Source organism: Eublepharis macularius, chromosome 6 (genome assembly GCF_028583425.1).
Source record: "Eublepharis macularius isolate TG4126 chromosome 6, MPM_Emac_v1.0, whole genome shotgun sequence".
Taxonomy (NCBI): domain Eukaryota; kingdom Metazoa; phylum Chordata; class Lepidosauria; order Squamata; family Eublepharidae; genus Eublepharis; species Eublepharis macularius.
In genome coordinates, this window is record NC_072795.1 from 86228474 (window position 1) to 86248273 (window position 19800).

General features: G+C 39.6%; 1 protein-coding gene across 7 annotated transcripts in view; it reads left to right on the forward strand.

Moving 5' to 3' along the window:
- The window catches only part of TACC2 (transforming acidic coiled-coil containing protein 2), a 190057-nt gene that overhangs the window by 63505 nt on the left and 106752 nt on the right, over nt 1-19800 (forward strand). For all 7 annotated transcript variants that reach the window (XM_054982166.1, XM_054982163.1, XM_054982159.1 and 4 more), the window contains 2 exons: nt 5845-5970; nt 19238-19378. In XM_054982166.1, the coding sequence (XP_054838141.1) occupies nt 5845-5970; nt 19238-19378 (267 nt within the window). The remainder of the gene's footprint in view (nt 1-5844; nt 5971-19237; nt 19379-19800) is intronic.

Consider the following 19800-nt stretch of genomic DNA (forward strand, 5'->3'; position numbering starts at 1 on the left):
GCAGGGATATTGGCTGGTAGAGGAAAACAGGAAGAAGGGCCTCCTGCCCCTATCATGCTATCTTAGGGCTGTAGCCACTTTTGATGGCACTCCTTTTTCTGTTAGAGTTGCAGCTGTCCTAAATCCCTTTCTGGATTGAATAGGATTGGGTTGCCACTCCCTGTCCCCCTTTCAAATCCCTGCTTCTGTGTATTTAAAAGCAGGGTGGTTTATACACACCTAAAACTTTTCTGGTATAGTATGTGTATAAAAGGCATCACCTGCACTATTTGTCAAAAGCATAGAAGGCCCAGTTTTTTAAAAAAAAGATTCTGGGTGCTGTAAAATATGTGATATTCCTTTGCACTGAATCCAAATGTTGGAGGTCTTTTTACCCTTAGACTTTTCAATATCCTCTGAGGAGTGTATGCAAATATAAATTTTTCTTCCTTTGGAATGGTATCAGGCACATTTGATAAGGTTGTAGGTATAATGTGAAGAGACATGTGAGCAAGAGAGGGAACTGATTTCCCTTTTGTAAAATTGTTCTCAATTTTATTAACTAGAGTGAAGCATTTCAGAAATACAGTGTCAGGCTTTTTTTTGAAGTGACAATATATCTGTTGTGACACCAACTCATTATCCTTCACCTGAATTCCTACAAATACGATAAACATGATTATTTCAAAAGGAAACATATTCAAACACTGTTGGGAATCTGATTCCAATCTTTAAAAAAGAGAGGGGGAGGCAATGGAAATTTTCTAGAGGTTGTTGAGTTGAGCCTGTTTCTGTTTCTATAGAAAGGACATGGGTCATGTGATGGGTTTTTCAGACTTGCCGATTAGGAATTTTGGTTTTAAGATTTGCTGTTTTCCGAAAACCCTTCCTTCATTGAGCTGCCTGAAGAGGAATTCTTGCAGATGTGTCATGAAGTTCCTGTGCACTGTACATTTCTGGAGTATGTTCTTGGGCCACAGCCAGTTACACCATTGCCTATTCTTTCTTGGTCTTGATATCAGCCTGCAGAGTGCAGACCAATAATATAGCCTAAAACAATGGTTCTGGTGCTTTCACCATCAGAGGACCCCTATTTTGGTTAAAATCTTGTTGAAGACATCCCCACCCTTAACCCTTGCCAGCATACAGTGCATACATGAAGGTTTCCATCCTCAGAAACAGTACAGTAAGACCCTTTATCAGCTATACTTTTAATTTCGAGTTTAAGGGGGGGGATCATGTGATCTTACTGTACATGACCTCCAAGGGAAGGGAAGGGTGGTTTTATATGGTCACACTGATGTTGGTTATTATTGTTATTATTATTGTTCACACTGGATTCAGTGTGGTATCTCTTTCTTCTCTATGCAGAAATCCTTTACATTTGAAAACAGAAGAGAAAACCAATTTATACCAAAAGTAGTTTGGATGACTACATTAAGATTGCACTTCCCTTGTACCACTAAATTACTTAGAATTTGTAAGCCTGAATTATTGATTCCCAACGACCATGTATTCTAAGGTAATCTGAATGCCAGGTGGCTGTGGTTGGCAGCAGCTGTGTGATCTCCCAGTCTTCAAAAGGGGTGTGTGTGTGTGTGTGCAGGAATGTCTTGCTGAGGTGGAGTCCCTGCCCCATTCCTAGAAAATGGGAAGACTTTGTTTCCATCTTAGAAGCTGGCAGAGGAATGGGTTAATTGTTTAATTGAGTTATGTGCCATCAAGTCCCTTCTGAATTATAGCAGCTCTATGAATTAACAGCTTCCAAAATGTCCTATCGTTAACAACCTTGCTCAGATCTTGCAAACTGGAGGCTGTGGCTTCCTTTATGGAGTCCAGCCATCTCATTTTGGGTCTTCCTCTTTTCTACTGCCTTCCACCTTTCCTAGCACTGTTGTCTTTTCCAGTGAGTCATGTCTTCTCATGATGTGACTCGGGATCCCATTCCCCCTGTGGGGGCAGGGGATCCCCCGCTTTCAGTTTCTGTCCCCTGCCACCTCTCATCTGGCTGGCTGGGGAAAAGGCATGGGGAATGGGCTTGGTAGGCAAAAAACCTCTAGGACACATGCCTAGCGGGTTCCTTCCCAGCAGAGTGTGACATCATTTCGCTTGACAGGGGCCAATTTTGGCTCGCAAAGGGCTGAATCGCCCCCGTACAAAGCATAGGAGCACACCCACCATAATGATGTCACTTCCAGAAGTGACACCATTTCATTACCATCAGGAGCACATGCACACTTTGTGCACACACAAAGATAAACCTCCCAGTAAGTACTGGGTCCCCACCACCAACACCAGGAGTGTATGGGAACCTGGTAACCCTAGCAGTTTCGTCATTTTACCTTCTAGGGAGAATTCAGGGTGGATTTGATCTAGAACCCACTTACTTATTTTTTTGGCCATACATGTTATCTGTAAAACTCTCCTCCAGCACCACATGTAAATAATAGCACTACAAATTTGCAAGTGTTTCTTGCAAGTATAAAATATATACTTATGACAATGGAAGATTTGTTTCTCAGTTCTGTTATTTATACACACACACAGGCAAACTTAGTAGCTACAAAATGCTTCCAACAGATATGATGGTGAAAACATTTGTTTTTTGATTGAACCTCTGTTGAGTCTGATTAGTAGGGAAGAACCATGGCACGTGTTTTGCAGATACCTAAACAAATATGTGGAGTAGCAACTGAGATTGATCAATAAAATGGATATAATTAGGTATCAAAACAAACCTTCTCAAAGCCAGTTTACTCCATCAGTTTTATGGCTCAGGTGGCTCATAATTATGTTTTGTGGCTATTTCTGTGACTGCTTCTTGGAACTGTCACAGTAGGGGAAATTGCTATAATGTGTAATGTATAATGTGTAGCTTATGCTACAATAAAATTGGTTAGTCTTAAAGGTGCTACTGGACTCTTTTTGATTTTGCTACTACAGACTAACACGGCTAACTCCTCTGGATCTATAATGTGTAACTTTGTATTGTTACTTCACAGAATACATTCTTTGTTACAATCATGTACCATTGGGATAGTTTGCATGAAGAACCAGAAATGGCAAAAAAATGATTTACAGATGTAGTCTGATATACTGTCATTCTGTGTATATGAATAAGATCTTCAACCTGAATGGGAAATCACTGGAAGTGTCTTGTAAGCCAGTGTTTAATAAAAAATGCTTCTGGTTCAGTGATATAAAGTGTGCACCTTGGAATACAGGGAATGTGTTGTTGAAAGCTGAGCATGGTGGTATGTGTCCCCGCAGGACATCCCTGTGGTGAACACAGAAAGCCAGATGTATCAAAGTTCAGCCTTCATATGCCTCTTGTACTAAGCACAGTTACACCCTTCTACGTCCTTTGACTCGAATGCAGTTAGAAGGGTGTAACTTTGCTTAGGATTGCATTATAAAATATCTGAATGTTTGAGCTATGAGCTTTGTGAGTGCTGAAATGCTAATGTTCCTAAAGCCAGAGGTGACCAAATGAGATTCTTTGTGTTTACTCATGGCTTTAACTTGATAAAAAGCTTGATCATTCATTGTGGTTACTGTGACATATTTAGAAGAGATTAAGGAATGTGATAGTGATTTTGCTTATGTTTCATTCAGGATTTTAGGACATATTTTTTAATATGGTTTCAAAACAGTTTAGTAACTTTTTGTGTATGTGTTTTTAATTAATTAAGCATTCCAAAGTGTTAAAATTACACTATTTCTTTATAGTGGTGTGCAACCTCTGCAAGCTTTACCCAGATACCTTAAAAACACTGTGTATTAGAAGAATGTAGCGTTACCCCACTGTTGTCTGGATTGCAGATACTGAGGCCACTACCCTTTGAATGTATTTCCAGTGTGCTAGTTGCAGCTGTTATAGAACAGCTGGTAGTTAAACTGTGAAATAATTAGGAAACATGTTTTAGTCAGGCACACACTCTTGAGCATAATTTGGAAGCAGTTTTTTCCTACAAATGTTCCTTGAATATTTATGTAGTAAACTATAGAGGATTCTTTTGTGCATAAAGAATCCAGGTAGAAATTACTTTTTCCTGAAAGATCAGTTTGCACTGTACATTTTGCAGTATAAGGGTGTTCCTAGAGCAGTGTCCTGAATATTTTGTAATTATGACATATGTAAGTTTTTCTCTGGTTTTCAAACTTGGGGCAATTTAAAAAAACTAATAAAATAAATGACGTCCTGCTCTAATTGACATCTTTTCAAGATTTTTCCCATCCTCAGTATGCTCTTTCCCAAACTGGCTTTACCCCTCCCCATCTTTTTTTTTTTAATTACACAGCTCAAGCATGTTAGCATCCTGACTTGGATAGTCCAAGCTAGCCTAATCTCATCAGCTCTCAGAATCTAGGCAGGGTCAGTCTTGGTTAGTAATTAGATGGGAGACCACCAAGGAGGTCCAGGGTCACAGAGCAGAGGTAGGCAATGGCAAATCACCTGTGTTGTTCTCTTGCCTTGAAGACGCCAGCAGGGGGGGAGGGGGGGTCACATAAGTCGGCTATGACTCGATGGCCCTTTCCATCACCACCAAGCATCTTAGCGCATTGCATAGAAGGAATTGTGTATGCTTTCCTGCTACAAAGGTCCTGCCCACATCAGTAATATTGCTTCACCGTTAGTGTCTCATGGGTACCATTTTTCTCCGCCTTGCCGCTGCAGAGCTTTTTGTGCGTTTTTCTTTTTTTAGTCAGTTATTACTATAGGGCAGATTTTATCCCAATTGCCTGGAAGGGAATGGGGAAGAAATCTACTAAATGGAGGAAGGGATACTATTTGTATGTCAACACTGATAATGCACTGCAATGATTGATTTTCCTTATCTATTTAAAATTTTCTTAGAACCCTAGTAGAACTTTAGCGCACAGATGAAAAAAAAGCAAAAACAAAAAAGGTTGTCAAATTGCCATGGCAGCTGTGACCACTGTTCCCAGTGAGGACTTGCTGCAGAGCATGTGTGGGTGGGAAAAGAAAGCTCCTACCTGTGGAAGCTCCATTACCAATATATATATTTGCAGTAGTGCTTAAACCAATGTAGAGATCCTTAGTCTATGGAAGCAGGCTAGGATGATTCTAACATTTCTGAATGGATCTGATCCAAATTTTTCATATCTACTGAGTTTACATTAGCATTACTTCATTTCTGTGATTTTCAGACTTGCAGTATATTAAGATATAATGACTTATTTGAGGCAAAGATCTCTTAAGGATCTGAAATTTCATAGAAAACTGTGCCAGAGCAAATAATTAATTGTCTAACAGTCTTAATAACCTCAAGTGTCTGTCACTGTTCATTTATTTAATATCCAGAATTAGTTGCAAATTAATCTTCCCTTTGCTCACTGAAATTCTTCCCTCCTTTACTTTGTCATCATTAACCATACTATAGTTTTAGCTTGGCACAGGCACTAATCATTGTTTATTGTGGCCAGCTGAAAATCATGGAAATGCATGATGAATATCCATCCCCTTGGCTAGAGACATCAAAATAGCATTGTGAAAGAGCTTTCTTGAGCATGTTGTATTCTGTATAGTGGAATATGAAAGACAATAATGCAGATAGATGTTCTGGTACGAAATCAGCCTCTAGGCATATGTGACTCAGGTACTCTCCGGGGAGTCATATGGGAAGGACTGATAGGTTCTGAGAGACAGAGTAAGCTGATGAGAGGAACAAGTGACACACGTGGCTTGTGGATGAGTGTAACATTGTAAAGCATTATAATTGCTTTTTAACTTTTTTTCACTAATTGCCCAGAAATATAGATGTCAGGTTTTGATAGATGCTTATAAAGAATGGTTGTTTCAAAAGGGCATCTTAACAATTTTCCATATCTTATTTTTCCAAGTTATTCAGTCCCTGAGGATGTCATAAAATTGGTACCTGCTCTGGATCATTCTGAGGAGCCACTAACTTCTGATGTCTCTGATGGGCCTGTTGCTGCTCTGGATTCTGTTGAACTGACTGCATCAAGGTAGAGTAAGAAATTAGTTATATTTCTCATGTAGGCAAACAGTAACCTTGCACTGCTGGTCATTGAATGGTTGGAACCAATCAGGTGGTGATGAATGATTGCATTTGTGGAGTGGCTTGGAAACAAAGCAGCTAATTAATGTGGTAGTATGGTGCCTTTGCTTTTTGGAATCTAACCATAAAGGAACCATGAAATTTGCAGAATGTAGACTGCTCTTGAGCACAATAGAATTTTGTAATGAACTAAGAAAAGTGCCTTTTATGCATGTAAGAGAAAATGGAAGTAAATTGGTTCAGTGTTGTTTAGGTCTTTTGTGGCTGACCTTTTAAAAAGCAAGAATGAATACAAATCCAATTGTTTTGTTTCTTTATATATTAGTAATAAGAGCTGATTACCCTTTGCTTTTGGTTAAATATCTTTTTACAGTTGCCAAGGCTTGCCTGGTTGCTGGCCTGGAAAATCAAGTTTCAATTTTTTTGGCTAGCCAAGGATAGGTTATTCTAGTCCCCCCCCCCGCCCCCCCATTTTTCTGATCCTGCATTTGGCCTGATTGACATCCCTTGATAAGAGATCAAGAAGAATCCATGTTTCCAAATCGTATTAAACATTCTCCAGAGGGTGTCTATTTGTGTAATTGGAGGGAAGATGTTTATTTCTTTGTGAAGTTTCTGTAGTATTGCATATTTTTGGAATATATTTATGAACTCTTCTTCCATAGCATGTTTCTTCCTTCTAGTAGTTTATTAAAGTTAAGACTTGAGGAATTAAAAGGCCATGAGCAGTAACTTATACACACACAAATCATAGATCTTGTTTGTTATTCCTCTTTCATCCACACTCATTCTCTTCCAATGCTTTCCACCCAGGATGCACAACACAAATTGCATAGAGAAGAGGGCTTCTGGGAAGATGGCTATTACCTCAATCCTGCCATGCCACCGTTCCTAATCAGTTTAGAAGAGAGGCACAGTTGCTTTTAACTTTTTTTAAAAAGGAACCAACAGATAGATCAAGGCAAGTCTGGCCTCCCATGGAAATGCTTCAGCCTCAGATAATGAGTAAGGCTTCCTATAACGTAGCAAGCCTTCCTCACTAAGCAGTGTTGCAACATCTGCTCAACCAGTTTGCAGGGACGGGGGAAGCAGGGACAGCCAGAGAGGAGTCAGTTCTCTGGCTAAAGAAGCTGCCCCCCCTGCTTTAACCACCCTCCCATGCTCATAGTCTCAGTCATCCAAGGAGATTTTTTTGGGGAAAAAAACAGAAATTTGCCTAACAACGTTCCCATTCTTTAAATGGTGCAGATTTAAAAGTCTCTTTAAAAAGACATGGGGGGAGGGGGGTGAAACGTGGCTCCACCCACTGAATCCGCCCTGGCTAAAGCCTACATGGATTTTTCTATGCCTCATTTAGTTTGGCCCTAAGGCACAGGTTCTGCATAGGAAAGGCCATTTTAGAGCACCCAGACATGCACTTAATTTCAGTGATATCACCTCTTTGTCACCACTTGGACATCTGGGAAAGTAAAGACCTGTTGTAAAGGTTTGGGCTTAACTATATTGTTGGTTCCATATATTAAAAGAAGAAAATAAAGACTAAGGGGAAAATGGTAAGTGTGTAGGTGTTCTGTATGAGTGTATGCTTGTTTAAAGGGAATAATAGTAAGGCACTCATCTTGTGCTGAACCAGGAGAACAAAGAGCCTCTTTGCTTTTTTACCATCTGTTCATAAACTCTTACAATCATAATTCTGTACATGTTTCCATGTTGGATGGGTCTGTGGCTTTCAAGTGCATAGAGAAGCGTAAGTGCCTTCTTCATTGTCTGTACTGTAGCTTGCTTGTTAGAAAGTATCACGACAGGTAAAGTTATGCAGTAACGCAATGGAGACAAGTATTAACTTGGGGAGGCAATCTCAAACTTCACCTTTACACTGAGAAAGGAAGGGAGTAAAGATAGGCAGAAGGCAGCTGATTTCATTCTTTGAAGATAATCCTTCCTAATGTCTCTTTTATGCAGGTTCTGTAGATCTCTTTGCATCACAATAAATTGGAATTGATAGGTTTGCCACTCTTCATCCACAAGGTCTGTGGATGGTATTTTGTTTGTTTTGTTTTAGTGCTGGCAATTCTAGTCAGATGAGTTGCTTGTTGTGCAGCTCAGCAGTGATCTATGGCAATGAACAAGTCCTAAAGAGGCCTGGATGGAGAGAGGTAATTTGGGACGAGTGAGTTCTCTACTTATCCTGATTTATAATTTGCCAGAATGGGTCTCTAAGCAATACTGCATGCATTTCTAGATGGAAATGTAAAAGCAGATGGCGAGTGGAGGCAATTACGTAATGCCCTGCTTACCCACTAGTACACATCTGCTAGAGTGACAAGTTTGAACGTAAAGGGAGCGGAAGGGTTGATGAGCTGAGAGCTATCTGTCAGAGTCTGGAAGTGGAGAGTTCATTTGAAAGCACAAACCAACACTGAACTCAACTTCACAGAGGATGGCTTTCTAACTGGATGGGCCACGTGTGACTTTATGTGCAGTGAAGAAGAGAAGTATACATTCATGTGCACATTGTTTCCTCAACTGAAGCAAAACCTGTATAGGAGACTTTTCTTGTGTGAAGTGGCCTCAGTGAAGAGATCTGTAGCATAACCGAAATTTCAAGTAGGTCCTGCTTGTATGAGAGGATAAGGTGAAGAATTATTTTGAAGGGTACAAATTTTACTTAACCATATTGTTATTTGGTCAATAGAACAGAGAAAGGTGGGGGGGGGCGGGTTGGTACTGTTTTATTTGTAGTCCACTGTTTCATATCATGCATATGTATTGTTTATCTCATGTAACCACATTATTTCTTTTGTTTTCATGGTTTTTATACAGCATTAATCAGCAGCTGCTTTGTGACATGTTTAAAACATCCTTGTTAAACATTTGCATGTGGTCTTTTGCATTTCTGTTCCATGGTTGTGCCAGAATATGTTCTCTTGTGTTTTCTTGAACTCTCTGATTGTTACAATGGAGTCTTCAACAAGTTTCTATTTTTGGCAGTATTAAAATCAACTTTGGAGTTCCTTTTTGTAATGCTATTAGCCAATATTTTTGCTGTTATGTTCTGCTTAGGGATGGCCTCCATTTCTGATATATGATGGGAGTTCGGGTGTATAATGATGGGATCTTTTTGTCCTAAATGTCTTCCAGATGGTAGAGTGTAATGGGAGCCCACAGTTGTCTCTCCATCTGTCCAGGCAAGATATTATTTCTGTTTGTTGGTTCCTCAAGGGCCACTGCTGCTCCATCCCCCAGTGTGCTGCTAGTGCACTTTTAATACACTGTTCATAACAGTAAGAAAGCTCTGTGTGAACTGGATCATCAACCAAATTATGACAGGAAGGGACTGCAGTATTTAACCAACTGCTCTGACAAGGAGTAGCATCTCGGCAGACTTCCCAGTGGTTATTCCCAATAAGTAAATAAAAATTAAAATATAAATAATTTTGTACTGTGACAACATAAATTATTTCATGGGTAGAATTTTCAGACTTCTCTTCAGAGGTAGAGAAATACCTGGCTCAAACCACGGTTGGGGGACACTAGCGTGATGGTGGATAATTGTGTGATACATTAACAATTCACATTTTTCATGTAATTTTGGAGCAACAATTGTAGTTTGCATAAATGAACTAGAGAATACTCCTTAATATGAATAATAGCCTGTGAAATTCCATATCCCCACAGCTAAATGATCTAATTTGCATATTATTTATTTAAAATATTTATATGCCACATTTTCAGAGCCCTGTTGAGGCATGGTTGTTGTGGGTTTTCCGGGCTGTATTGCCGTGGTCTTGGCATCGTAGTTCCTGACGTTTCGCCAGCAGCTGTGGCTGGCATCTTCAGAGGTGTAGCACCAAAAGACAGAGATCTCTCAAAAAGCTGAATGATAGTGATAGTGAAAAGAGAAAAAGAATCACATAAGAATCACTGTGACACTGAGAGATCTCTGTCTTTTGGTGCTACACCTCTGAAGATGCCAGCCACAGCTGCTGGCAAAACGTCAGGAACTACAATGCCAAGACCACGGCAATACAGCCCGGAAAACCCACAACAACCATCGTTCTCCGGCCGTGAAAGCCTTCGACAATACACCTGTTGAGGCAGTTTACAATTAAAAAAACCCGGTATTAAAAACCCCCAAGATATTAAAAACAAGCCACTGGGCATAAGGACATAACCTGTGTAAAAACTACTCACAAAACAGAAGCAGACCATTTAAAAGCTGATAAAATAACAACAACAACAATTAATTTATATACGTCCCTTCAAGACAACTTAATGCCCAGTCAGAACAGTTTACAAAGTGTGTTATTATCCTCACAACAATGACCCTGTGAGGTGGGTAGGGCTGAGAGACCTCTCAGGAGAGCTGTGATTGACCCAAGGTCACCCAGCTAGCTTCAAGCGGAGCAATGGGGAGTCAAACCCAGTTCTTCAGATTAGATTCCTGATGCTCTTAGTCTTAACCACTACACCAAATCACTATACCAAACTAAAACCCCTGTTGAAAAGCTTGGGTAAAAAGGTGTGTTTTAGCCTGGTATGAAAAAGAAAGTAAAGTAGGTGCCAGGTGAGCTTCAAAGGGGCAGACATTCCAAAGGCACCGTGCTACCACAGAAAATGCCCTATTCTAATTAACACCCACTTCACCTCTGAAGGCAGAAGCACAGAGAGCAGAACTTGAGATACAGATTTTAACTGGATGGCTGAATAGTATGGGAGGAGGTGATCCTTTGGGTATATTATGCAAATTATCCCCAGTTCTTCATATTTTAATCCTGGTCTTTCAACAGGATTTAACTGTAGCTTACAATCAATATAATAACCCCACCCACAAAAGATAAGAACAAAAATCAGAAAAGCATCTACCTTTATTAAAAAGTATAAACTAAGAAAGTGCAAACCACAAAAAGTTATGTTGATCAACAGTGGCACAATGTTCCAAATGGTCTCCAAGAAACAAATAAGTTAACCCGATCATGGTACAACACTAGAACGGGGGGAAATAAATATTCCTTGGATGGGCATTTCATAAAAATGGCACCTGAACAGAAAAAAGTTATATGTAGAACAGCATCTGATGACTGGAATAACTAGAAAAGGAACTAGTCCTTGAGAGCTCTTAGTCCCAGACCATTGTGCAAATCAACACACGTGGATTAAAATGTAATGGCAAAGTGTGGTATTCTACAGTGAAAACAAACCGTGTGAATTCCAGTTGATTGCCTTTCCTTCTCCTTCCCACTGGTATGCAACAAGGTACTTAGATATTTCCATGCTCAAGTCAAACTATACTTTACTGTTTCAGCCAAGCCACCTTGCCTGAAAACCAGGGATCCAAACTTTTCTGAAAAAGCACAGACTGTAGTTTGCCGGTTCAGACATGGTGGTGGTAGAAAGTGCCATCATGTCATAGCCAGCTTATGCGGAACCCCTGCTGAGGTTTTCAAGACAAGAAACTAATGGAGGTGGTGCGTCATTGCCTGCCTCTGCATAGCGCCCCTGGTTTTCTTTGGAAGTCTCCCAGACTTCTGTGTGTCCTGGCCAGCCATGGTTTGTCATTACAGCTGAACTATGTAATTGACTGCTAGTTAATTTGAGTCTGCTCCTAGCAACTACTACAAGCAGCTGAGAAAGAATCAGAGGTAACATCTTTATAACTAGTCAAATAGGAAAATTTAAAATATGGGAAACTGTACAGCGGTGATACTCTGGAATATAACAACACTGACATCTTGTGTATTTTCATTCATTCTTTTATATCATATTAAAATATATATATGCCCGACCTTTCCTCATGGCTCTAAGATTATAACCAGCACTTTGAACAGATCTCAGAAACAACCTGGCAGCCAAAGGTGGTTTAGAATAGGTGAGATAAGTAACTATTTGCTAGCCCCTGAAAATAAGCAGGCTGTGACATTCCTGACCAGCTGCAGGTTCTGAGTTGTCTTCAAGTAAAGCCCAACATAGCATGCATTACAATTATCCAGCTGTCATGTTATAAGATCATGGATTAGCGTGACCTGGTAAAATGGAGGTCCCCATGTTATCTGACAGTGTAGTGGCCTTAAAAAAGGATAGTACTGTATAATAGGAGAATCTATGAAGTTAATGTTGATTACTTTGTGAAGACAGATAGTAGATTAATGTGGGTATTGTTAAGTATAAATTTTGCATCTTGATTTCTCGACATAAAGGCAGGCAGCCAGCAAAACTGTATAGTCAGTCTTGAGCGGATCTCTGGAGAGGCGACATAATTTTTTAAACAAAATAGCAAAGATAAAGGATTTTTATGTTATAGAAGGTAACCTTTTCTAAAAGTTTTACTGGCCCTGAGCCCAGTATATCATGAGGACTGTTCATCCATGCAGTGCTATTTATCCACTAAATTCTCTATCTAATTTTTAAATTGCATTTATTCTTCCACAGCTATGAAGGATTTTTGTTCCTTTTATGATATTTCATTTTCTGCTTTTATTAGCTTTTAGATAGGGTTTTAAAAATATATGGGCAAATAAGAGATACTTGCATATATCCTAGCAACTAATCCTTCATGGTCTTTGTGGAGGAATGAAGAATCAAACCTGGTTCTCCAGATTAGAGTCCCGTGCCCATAACCACTATACCAAACTGGCTCTTTGCATAGATGCAAAGTAGATGCCTGCATTAATGGGGAGGAAGTAGGTGGCAATCTCTTCTTATTCTGTAGCTAAAAATGCTGTTCTGTCAGAGAAACTAAATGGTTGGATACATGCCATTATTGTGAAAATAAGTGTAAGTTTTAACATTTTTGTTCTATTTGAATATTTAAAGAATTTGATTTTGGAAAACGTCATTCTGTTCAAGCTAGCTGCATCTGGACATCATGTGAACAAACTTCCAAACCTTGCTGTCCATGTAATGAACCTGTGAATACAGTGCCATGAAGCAACTTCAAGGAAAGGCCTCAGCCTTGATACCCACCCTGTTGTTGGCCCTCTATAGCAAATGGTTGGCCACTGTGAGTGATTCCGCACACGTTGGATAATGCACTTCCAATCCTCTTTGTAGATCATTTGGAATTGATTTTTTTTGTGTGCGGAACAAAAAATCCACTTCAAACAATTGATAAAGTGCATTGAAAGTGCATTATCCAATGTGTGCGGAATCAGCCTGTGTGAGGCAGAATGCTGGACTATTCAGGAGGATGCTGGACTATTCGGCAGTGATGCTGGTCTGATTCAGCAGTGCTCCTATGTTCTTACATTATCCGGCACCGTGGAAGAATCCATGTTCTCCTTTAGTGTGCATGCCAGCTTTTCTGCTAAGTTGTTTTTTCCGCTAATTGCTTTAACAAAAACTGACATAGTGGAGTGTCCAAACATCAAAAACAAGCCAGAAGATAAAATTATCCTAGATGTTGAAGTTGCACCATTCTAGCAGAGGAACAACAGCTGAAATTATTATCATATTTGTTCAGGCATACACAGCATTCCTTTTCCTGCCCACGACCCACCAGATTAGTTTGTTGTCTTAAGAGTGTTTACATAACAACAGAGAAACTATGCCATGATTCCAATTCTGCATGAATATGATCGGAACTTACTTGGTGCTAAATCAATCCTTAGGAATTGTTGAATTGTGTCCAATGATACCTAAACGCAACATTGGGTAATCATAAGATATAATTAATATTTTATAGATGTCTTTGAAAAAATCTAAAAAGCCCTGTGTATTTCTTGACAGTGTTCTTTGTACTTAAGCTACTTCAATTAACAGAATTCTTATCCTGGGGATGTTTCACTGTCTTCAGGGACGCCGAGGCTAACATCTTGTGCATATTAGGAGGCAGCCCCATTTGTAGGATTTTGGTCCAGTGGCACCTTAGAGACCCAAAATTTTCAGAGCGTAAGAAGGCCATTTGTGTCACTGTTTAAACATACATAGAATTATTCTGTAAATTGGTTTAAAGGCTAATGTCAGATTCTGAGGCATTGGCTGGGTGATGGGGAATGTATGCCCACTCGCCTGACGTCACTATAGCCCTTCTAGAGTTTCCAGTGATTCCTAGAGCTACGCTTTGTCACTTCTCAGTTTTATCTAGAATGTGGCAACCCCAGAACATGGCACCATTGGCACCATCACTGATGTCACACGCACCCCCGTGGCCCCGCTCCCAGCCCTCCCACCGGATGTCAAGCTTGTCCTGGCAACCCTTATGCCAGCCATATAGGCAAGTGGGCGTTTAAGACCCCTGATCAGCATGTGTCATGTGTAACAACAAAGTGATGGCTTGTTTTTATGGGATCAAGCCCAGGGTATCATTTACTTTGCACACACTTCTACCTTTGCGCTCTTGTATACGGTTCAGTAATTGAAGACTTCTCCTGTTGTGGTGAAGCATGATTTGTCATTGGGTCCGAAGCATGCCATTTGCACCACCATCAGCCAACCAGCCTGCTTCTGTTGCTGTTCCCAAGCTGAGCAGCGAGTAAGAGGCTTCAGGCCAGGCAAGTGTCTTGGATGCAGGAATGCTCTTGCTTTGATATTTTGCCACCTCAGTCAATTGATCCAATTCATATGGCCATGCATAGCAATCTCTCTCACTAAAGCAAGTAGCAGGGCTTCGCGCTTTATAAAGGGAAGAAGTTTAAACATGTGACAAACTCTGGTTTAAACTAGGCATTTGAAGTGCTTTGTAACCAAATCTTATGTGCTCTCACAAAAACCATGGCAATGGTGGCATCTGTCTTTGCACTGGAACATCAGTGACTTGAGTAAGGCCCGTGGCACTGAGCTCATGACATAGGTGAGATTAGAAAATATTTATTGAGTTTTATATAGAAAGTTACTGTCTGAAGTTTTAGATTGATGAGAAGTACATTTGGTCATTCTGGAACAAATTTTGAAGATCCCATTTCACTTTGCAGAACGTGTTTTTGATGAAAATGCTTTAATAATAAATGTACACACAAAAATGTGGTGGATGGAAAACCAAAATTGATTTTGCAGGAACGATCGGCGAGCTGGAATCAAGAACTTAGAGAATTTTTCCATTCCAACATCATTTTTTCACTTTGACATTTGGTTTGGACTCCTAGCAAGGCAGTGCAACTCAAATCAGCTTTTACTGAAAGCACTTTTTAATGTTCCCTTTTGAAGGATAATTAAAAAGTATGCATATTTTCTGTATGTAAATTATTGGTAATATTAATTCCTGAAATTTAGTGGTAATTGCATGTTGTACAATGGTTAATATTTTATCAGAATCTGGGAGATGCTGATTGAAATCACCACTCTACCATGGAAACTCACTGAGTAAATTCAGGCCAATTACTCTACCTCACACAAACCTTCCTCGCAGTTAGGGTTGCCACTTGCCAGCACTGCTGGGAAATTTTGAAGGTGGTATCTGGGAGCCCTTTTAGGCATTTCAGCTTTCTTATGCTGTTCTTGTCACTTCTAGGTGATGCTTTAGGAATTTCCTCTAATCTCTGTGGTAAAGACCACAGAGACATGGAAAAATTCCTAAAGCATCACTGTGGAGGTCCAGCATTTTCTCTCCCACATCTTAGTTTCTCAAAAGCAGGGCATTTAGGTTGAGACAGGCAGATAACAAGCCTACTCACAGATATTATGGGGTGCCAGGTGTCCACTGATGGCATGCAAACTCCTGCCAATTTATGGTTCTGCCAGCAGATCTGCAGGAGGAGGCATGGGCTCCTGCGGGAGGAAGCAAGCTGGGAAAATGGGCACATGTGCACCTGCGATGCCAGGCAATGATGTAACTTCCAGTGTGACCTGGAAATGATGGTAAAAGTACCCACAGACACACATTGGTTGCCATTTTAATAATCATTTTAATGAATATTAAAATAAATGTTATTGTGCCATATAGCCTTGATGCCACTGGGCCATAAAATCACTTCTCTCATCTGTATTGCTATGAAAACATGTCCTAATAAATTTGTTGATTTTAGAGTGCCACAAGAGTCTTTGTTGTTTCCTCCATTAGTATTTTCATGTACTCTTTTGGAAATGAGGGTACTTTTTTTTTAAAAAAATCCAATTTTAGTCTATTATTGCAGTATTACAAGGATTCTGATCTATATCATTTCTGGCCCCTTTGGGCACTTCAGCTTTCTTATGCTGTTCCTGTTCTTTCAGAAGGCACTCCACAATGCTTAATTTGAGATTTAGATAATTTGCCTGAAGTTACTTCAGAATTAAAATTGCATGGTATGCTGTGTTTCTATTTACAGTATATTTTGTGTTGTTACTATATAAGGTCAATGGCACATTTAAACTAAGGGAGGGAAACTATCCAAAGAGATTTTAAGAGTAAGAAATAAATAGAAGTTAAAAATGTGAAGGGAGTAATGGTATGTTTCTGGACTTAATGTATAACCATATATGTTAACTGTTGGGCTCGATTTCAGAAATACTTCAAGGGTCTTAGCAAGAAACTGGAGAATATCTCAGGGAACAAATTTGTTCTTGTGAACAATATTATGAAATCATTTCACTTTAGGCCTTCTCGGACAATCCATTTTATTGAGCAACAAATGTACATTTGTTTGGTGAACAGAATCCTGACCTCTTTGCTTGAGGATGAGATTAAAGTTCCTCAAAATATTAAAAGTTTACAACAGAGTGCGAAGGTAAGCACAAGTGCCACTCGCACCTATTGGGTGATATCTGTAACATCCTCGATAATGAACTATTTCTTCTTTTTTCTGCATATTTGCATAAATAGATGCTTATGCTTCAATTATGTTATCAAGAGATGCTCAACGTTCACTTTTTAAAAGCAAGTTTCCATGAAGAATAAATTGTACAAAACAGTTGTTCCTTAATGTGTGAAACCGCTAACATCTGCCTATATAACAAGATACTTAGCACTGAATGGTATCTATATTCATTTGAAATAATTTTAGTAATGTAGAATAAAAATAATAAATACCCCTTGGACATTTGGCATCTTGAAAAATGGCACTGGAGATAGACAGGCAGCCCTCCCACATGCCATGGTGCTGAGCAAGATCAGGTCCCTCCCGACAACATCTTAAAGCAATAGAATTGCTGTGGCATTCCAGAATTGTTCACCAGGATGCCATATTGTCTAGTTGTACCCTAAAGGAAGAAATTTAAATTTCATGTTTGTTGTATAGCTATATGCTAGGAAAGATAAAAACACAGATATTTGCACTTTCAGGTGCTATCAGAAATTGTCATAACATCAGACGTTGTTTCTCACCATCCCCATTTTTGCTCCTGCTTAAGTGAAGAATGGTGACAGGCTGGAAGCTGAGGCAGGAGGTTGCCTGCCATGGGGGGTGATCTGGTAAACGTAGGCTGAGGAGGAGTAGCTATGGGGTACCACTGAACACCAGGTTCAGATGTTTTAGGGAAAACAACCTTAAGCAGGTATATTCAGAATTGTACTTCCGGGAAAGTGTATTTAGGATGGCACTGAAAATCTCCCAAACATTTCTTTACTCTTCCTTAGCAATGAATATTTTATTCTGCTCTGAGAATTGATGTTTTAATTGGAGCTTTTCAGTTTCATCTGGATACTTCTAATTAAAGTTTTGTCTCTCCTGTGGCTATGTTTGAAAATTTTAACTGCTTTGTTCTCTTCTCTTTGTGTTTCTAGTTTTTGCAGGTTATCTGTGTTTGTCATAGATTTAACTTTGCAGATTATCTGTGTTTGTCGTAGATTTTATCTGTTGTCTGTGTGCCATATGTGTGGGAGTACGTATACTCCCATATCAGTCTTGAAACTTTAACCATGGCTCAGATTGAATCCTACAATGAATTAAATATTTCTTTTCTTCACCTTCTCTTCAGATTCCTAGATCATTTTGTAATGACAGACAAAGAGAGTTTGCCCAATCTGGCTCTTTTTGAGGGAGACTAAATAGTTTTTTATGATGACACATTTGCTGTTGCGGACCAACATGCAGCCCTTTCTGGAACTTGTCCATATTTAAATGTCATCTTTGTTCTTCCAGTACATTCCCAATTCAAACTGTTCTGAAGCTTGGTGAATGCAAATGATTCTTTGTACATATATGCAAGACTGATTTTGAACCTGTCAATGGCTTATGTGATTGGTTGTTGTGGATTTTCCGGGCTGTATAGCCGTGGTCTTGGCGTTGTAGTTCCTGACGGCTGTGGCTGGCATTTTCAGAGGTGTAGCGCCAAAAGACAGACATCTCTCAGTGTCACAGCGATTCTTATGTGATTCTTTTTCTCTTTTCACTATCATTCAGCTTTTTTAAAAACACTGCAGTTACTGTGGTATGATGGGACAATATTAAAAGTGTTGTTTGCTCTCTGATCAATAGAGGGCACTCCTATAACAAAAATGCATATATGTTATTTTTGCCATGTTTATTCACCTGTTCAATAACAGACCGTTTAAAACAAATATATGGTTTTTATAGTTTTGAGACTTATGAACTAAATATAAAATTAAAAACCTAACTCCATCCCTTACAGGATTTGGCAGATGAATGAAAAGTGTATTAAGGCAACATATTGCAACAATCTTACTGTTTTGTATAGTATAGAAGTCAGAAAAGTTTAGATTGCTGTTTTAAGTTAAAAACCTATTAGATATTATGTAGTAGTAATTATAGCAGCATTCGATGTATTGTCGAAGGCTTTCACGGCTGGAGAACGATGGTTGTTGTGGGTTTTCCGGGCTGTATTGCCGTGGTCTTGGCATTATAGTTCCTGACGTTTCGCCAGCAGCTGTGGCTGGCATCTTCAGAGGTGTAGCACCAAAAGACAGAGATCTCTCTCTTTTGGTGCTACACCTCTGAAGATGCCAGCCACAGCTGCTGGCGAAACGTCAGGAACTACAATGCCAAGACCACGGCAATACAGCCCGGAAAACCCACAACAACTATAGCAGCATTGTTGCCATCTAAACTTCTTTAGAATTCAGTATCTTGTTAATGTAAATTACGATCAACAAAACCTATTTATCCACATTCTGGTAATTTGGATCTTTCAAGCGTCACTGTGTTAATTCAAAGTAAACTTGGTCCCATGATGAATAGAGAGCCAGTAATTGAACCTCTCTATGGTAATTTCTAAGTAGAACTGAAATCCTGTTTCAGAACATAGATTTGGGTCTGGTAACAACTTAAAGACCAACTTGACCAAGACATGTCATGTTTTACAGATGTTATTCGATAATAACACTGGCTGAATTTATTTTGCAGCATTTCCAAGCCTGGTGGTTGCCAAGAGATTGACCAAGCCGTCACATCTTTCTCTGACCCAAGATCTTTGACTTTGGAATCAGTTACTGATGTGGAACTACCTGCTCAAGAAAGCGGAAGGCTGACTGAGGAAGGAAAGAGGTACTGTGCCCTGCATTTGCCAAAAGAAATACCCATCCCTATTTGTATTTTGGGTTTGGTATCAGTCTGTTGTTGTTGTTGTGTTTGCACATTGGTACGAAATAGTAAGAAAATCTGGTTAGCAGATTTTGGAAGCCTTTCCCAAAGTGATACAAGCTTCCATATAGAACTGTGTACCTTAATCGTTCCAGTTGGATGATGATTCCATTAAAGCTTTGATTTTATAGGCTGATATAGGAGAGCCAGTTTGGTGTCGTGGTTAAGAGCATGGGACTCTAATCTGGAGAGCCGGGTTTGATTCCCCACTCCTCCACTTGAAGCCAGCTGGGTGACCTTGGGCTAGTCACAGTTCTCTTGAGCTCTCTCAGCCCCACCCACCTCACAGGGTGATTGTTGTGGGGATAATAATAACATACTTTGTA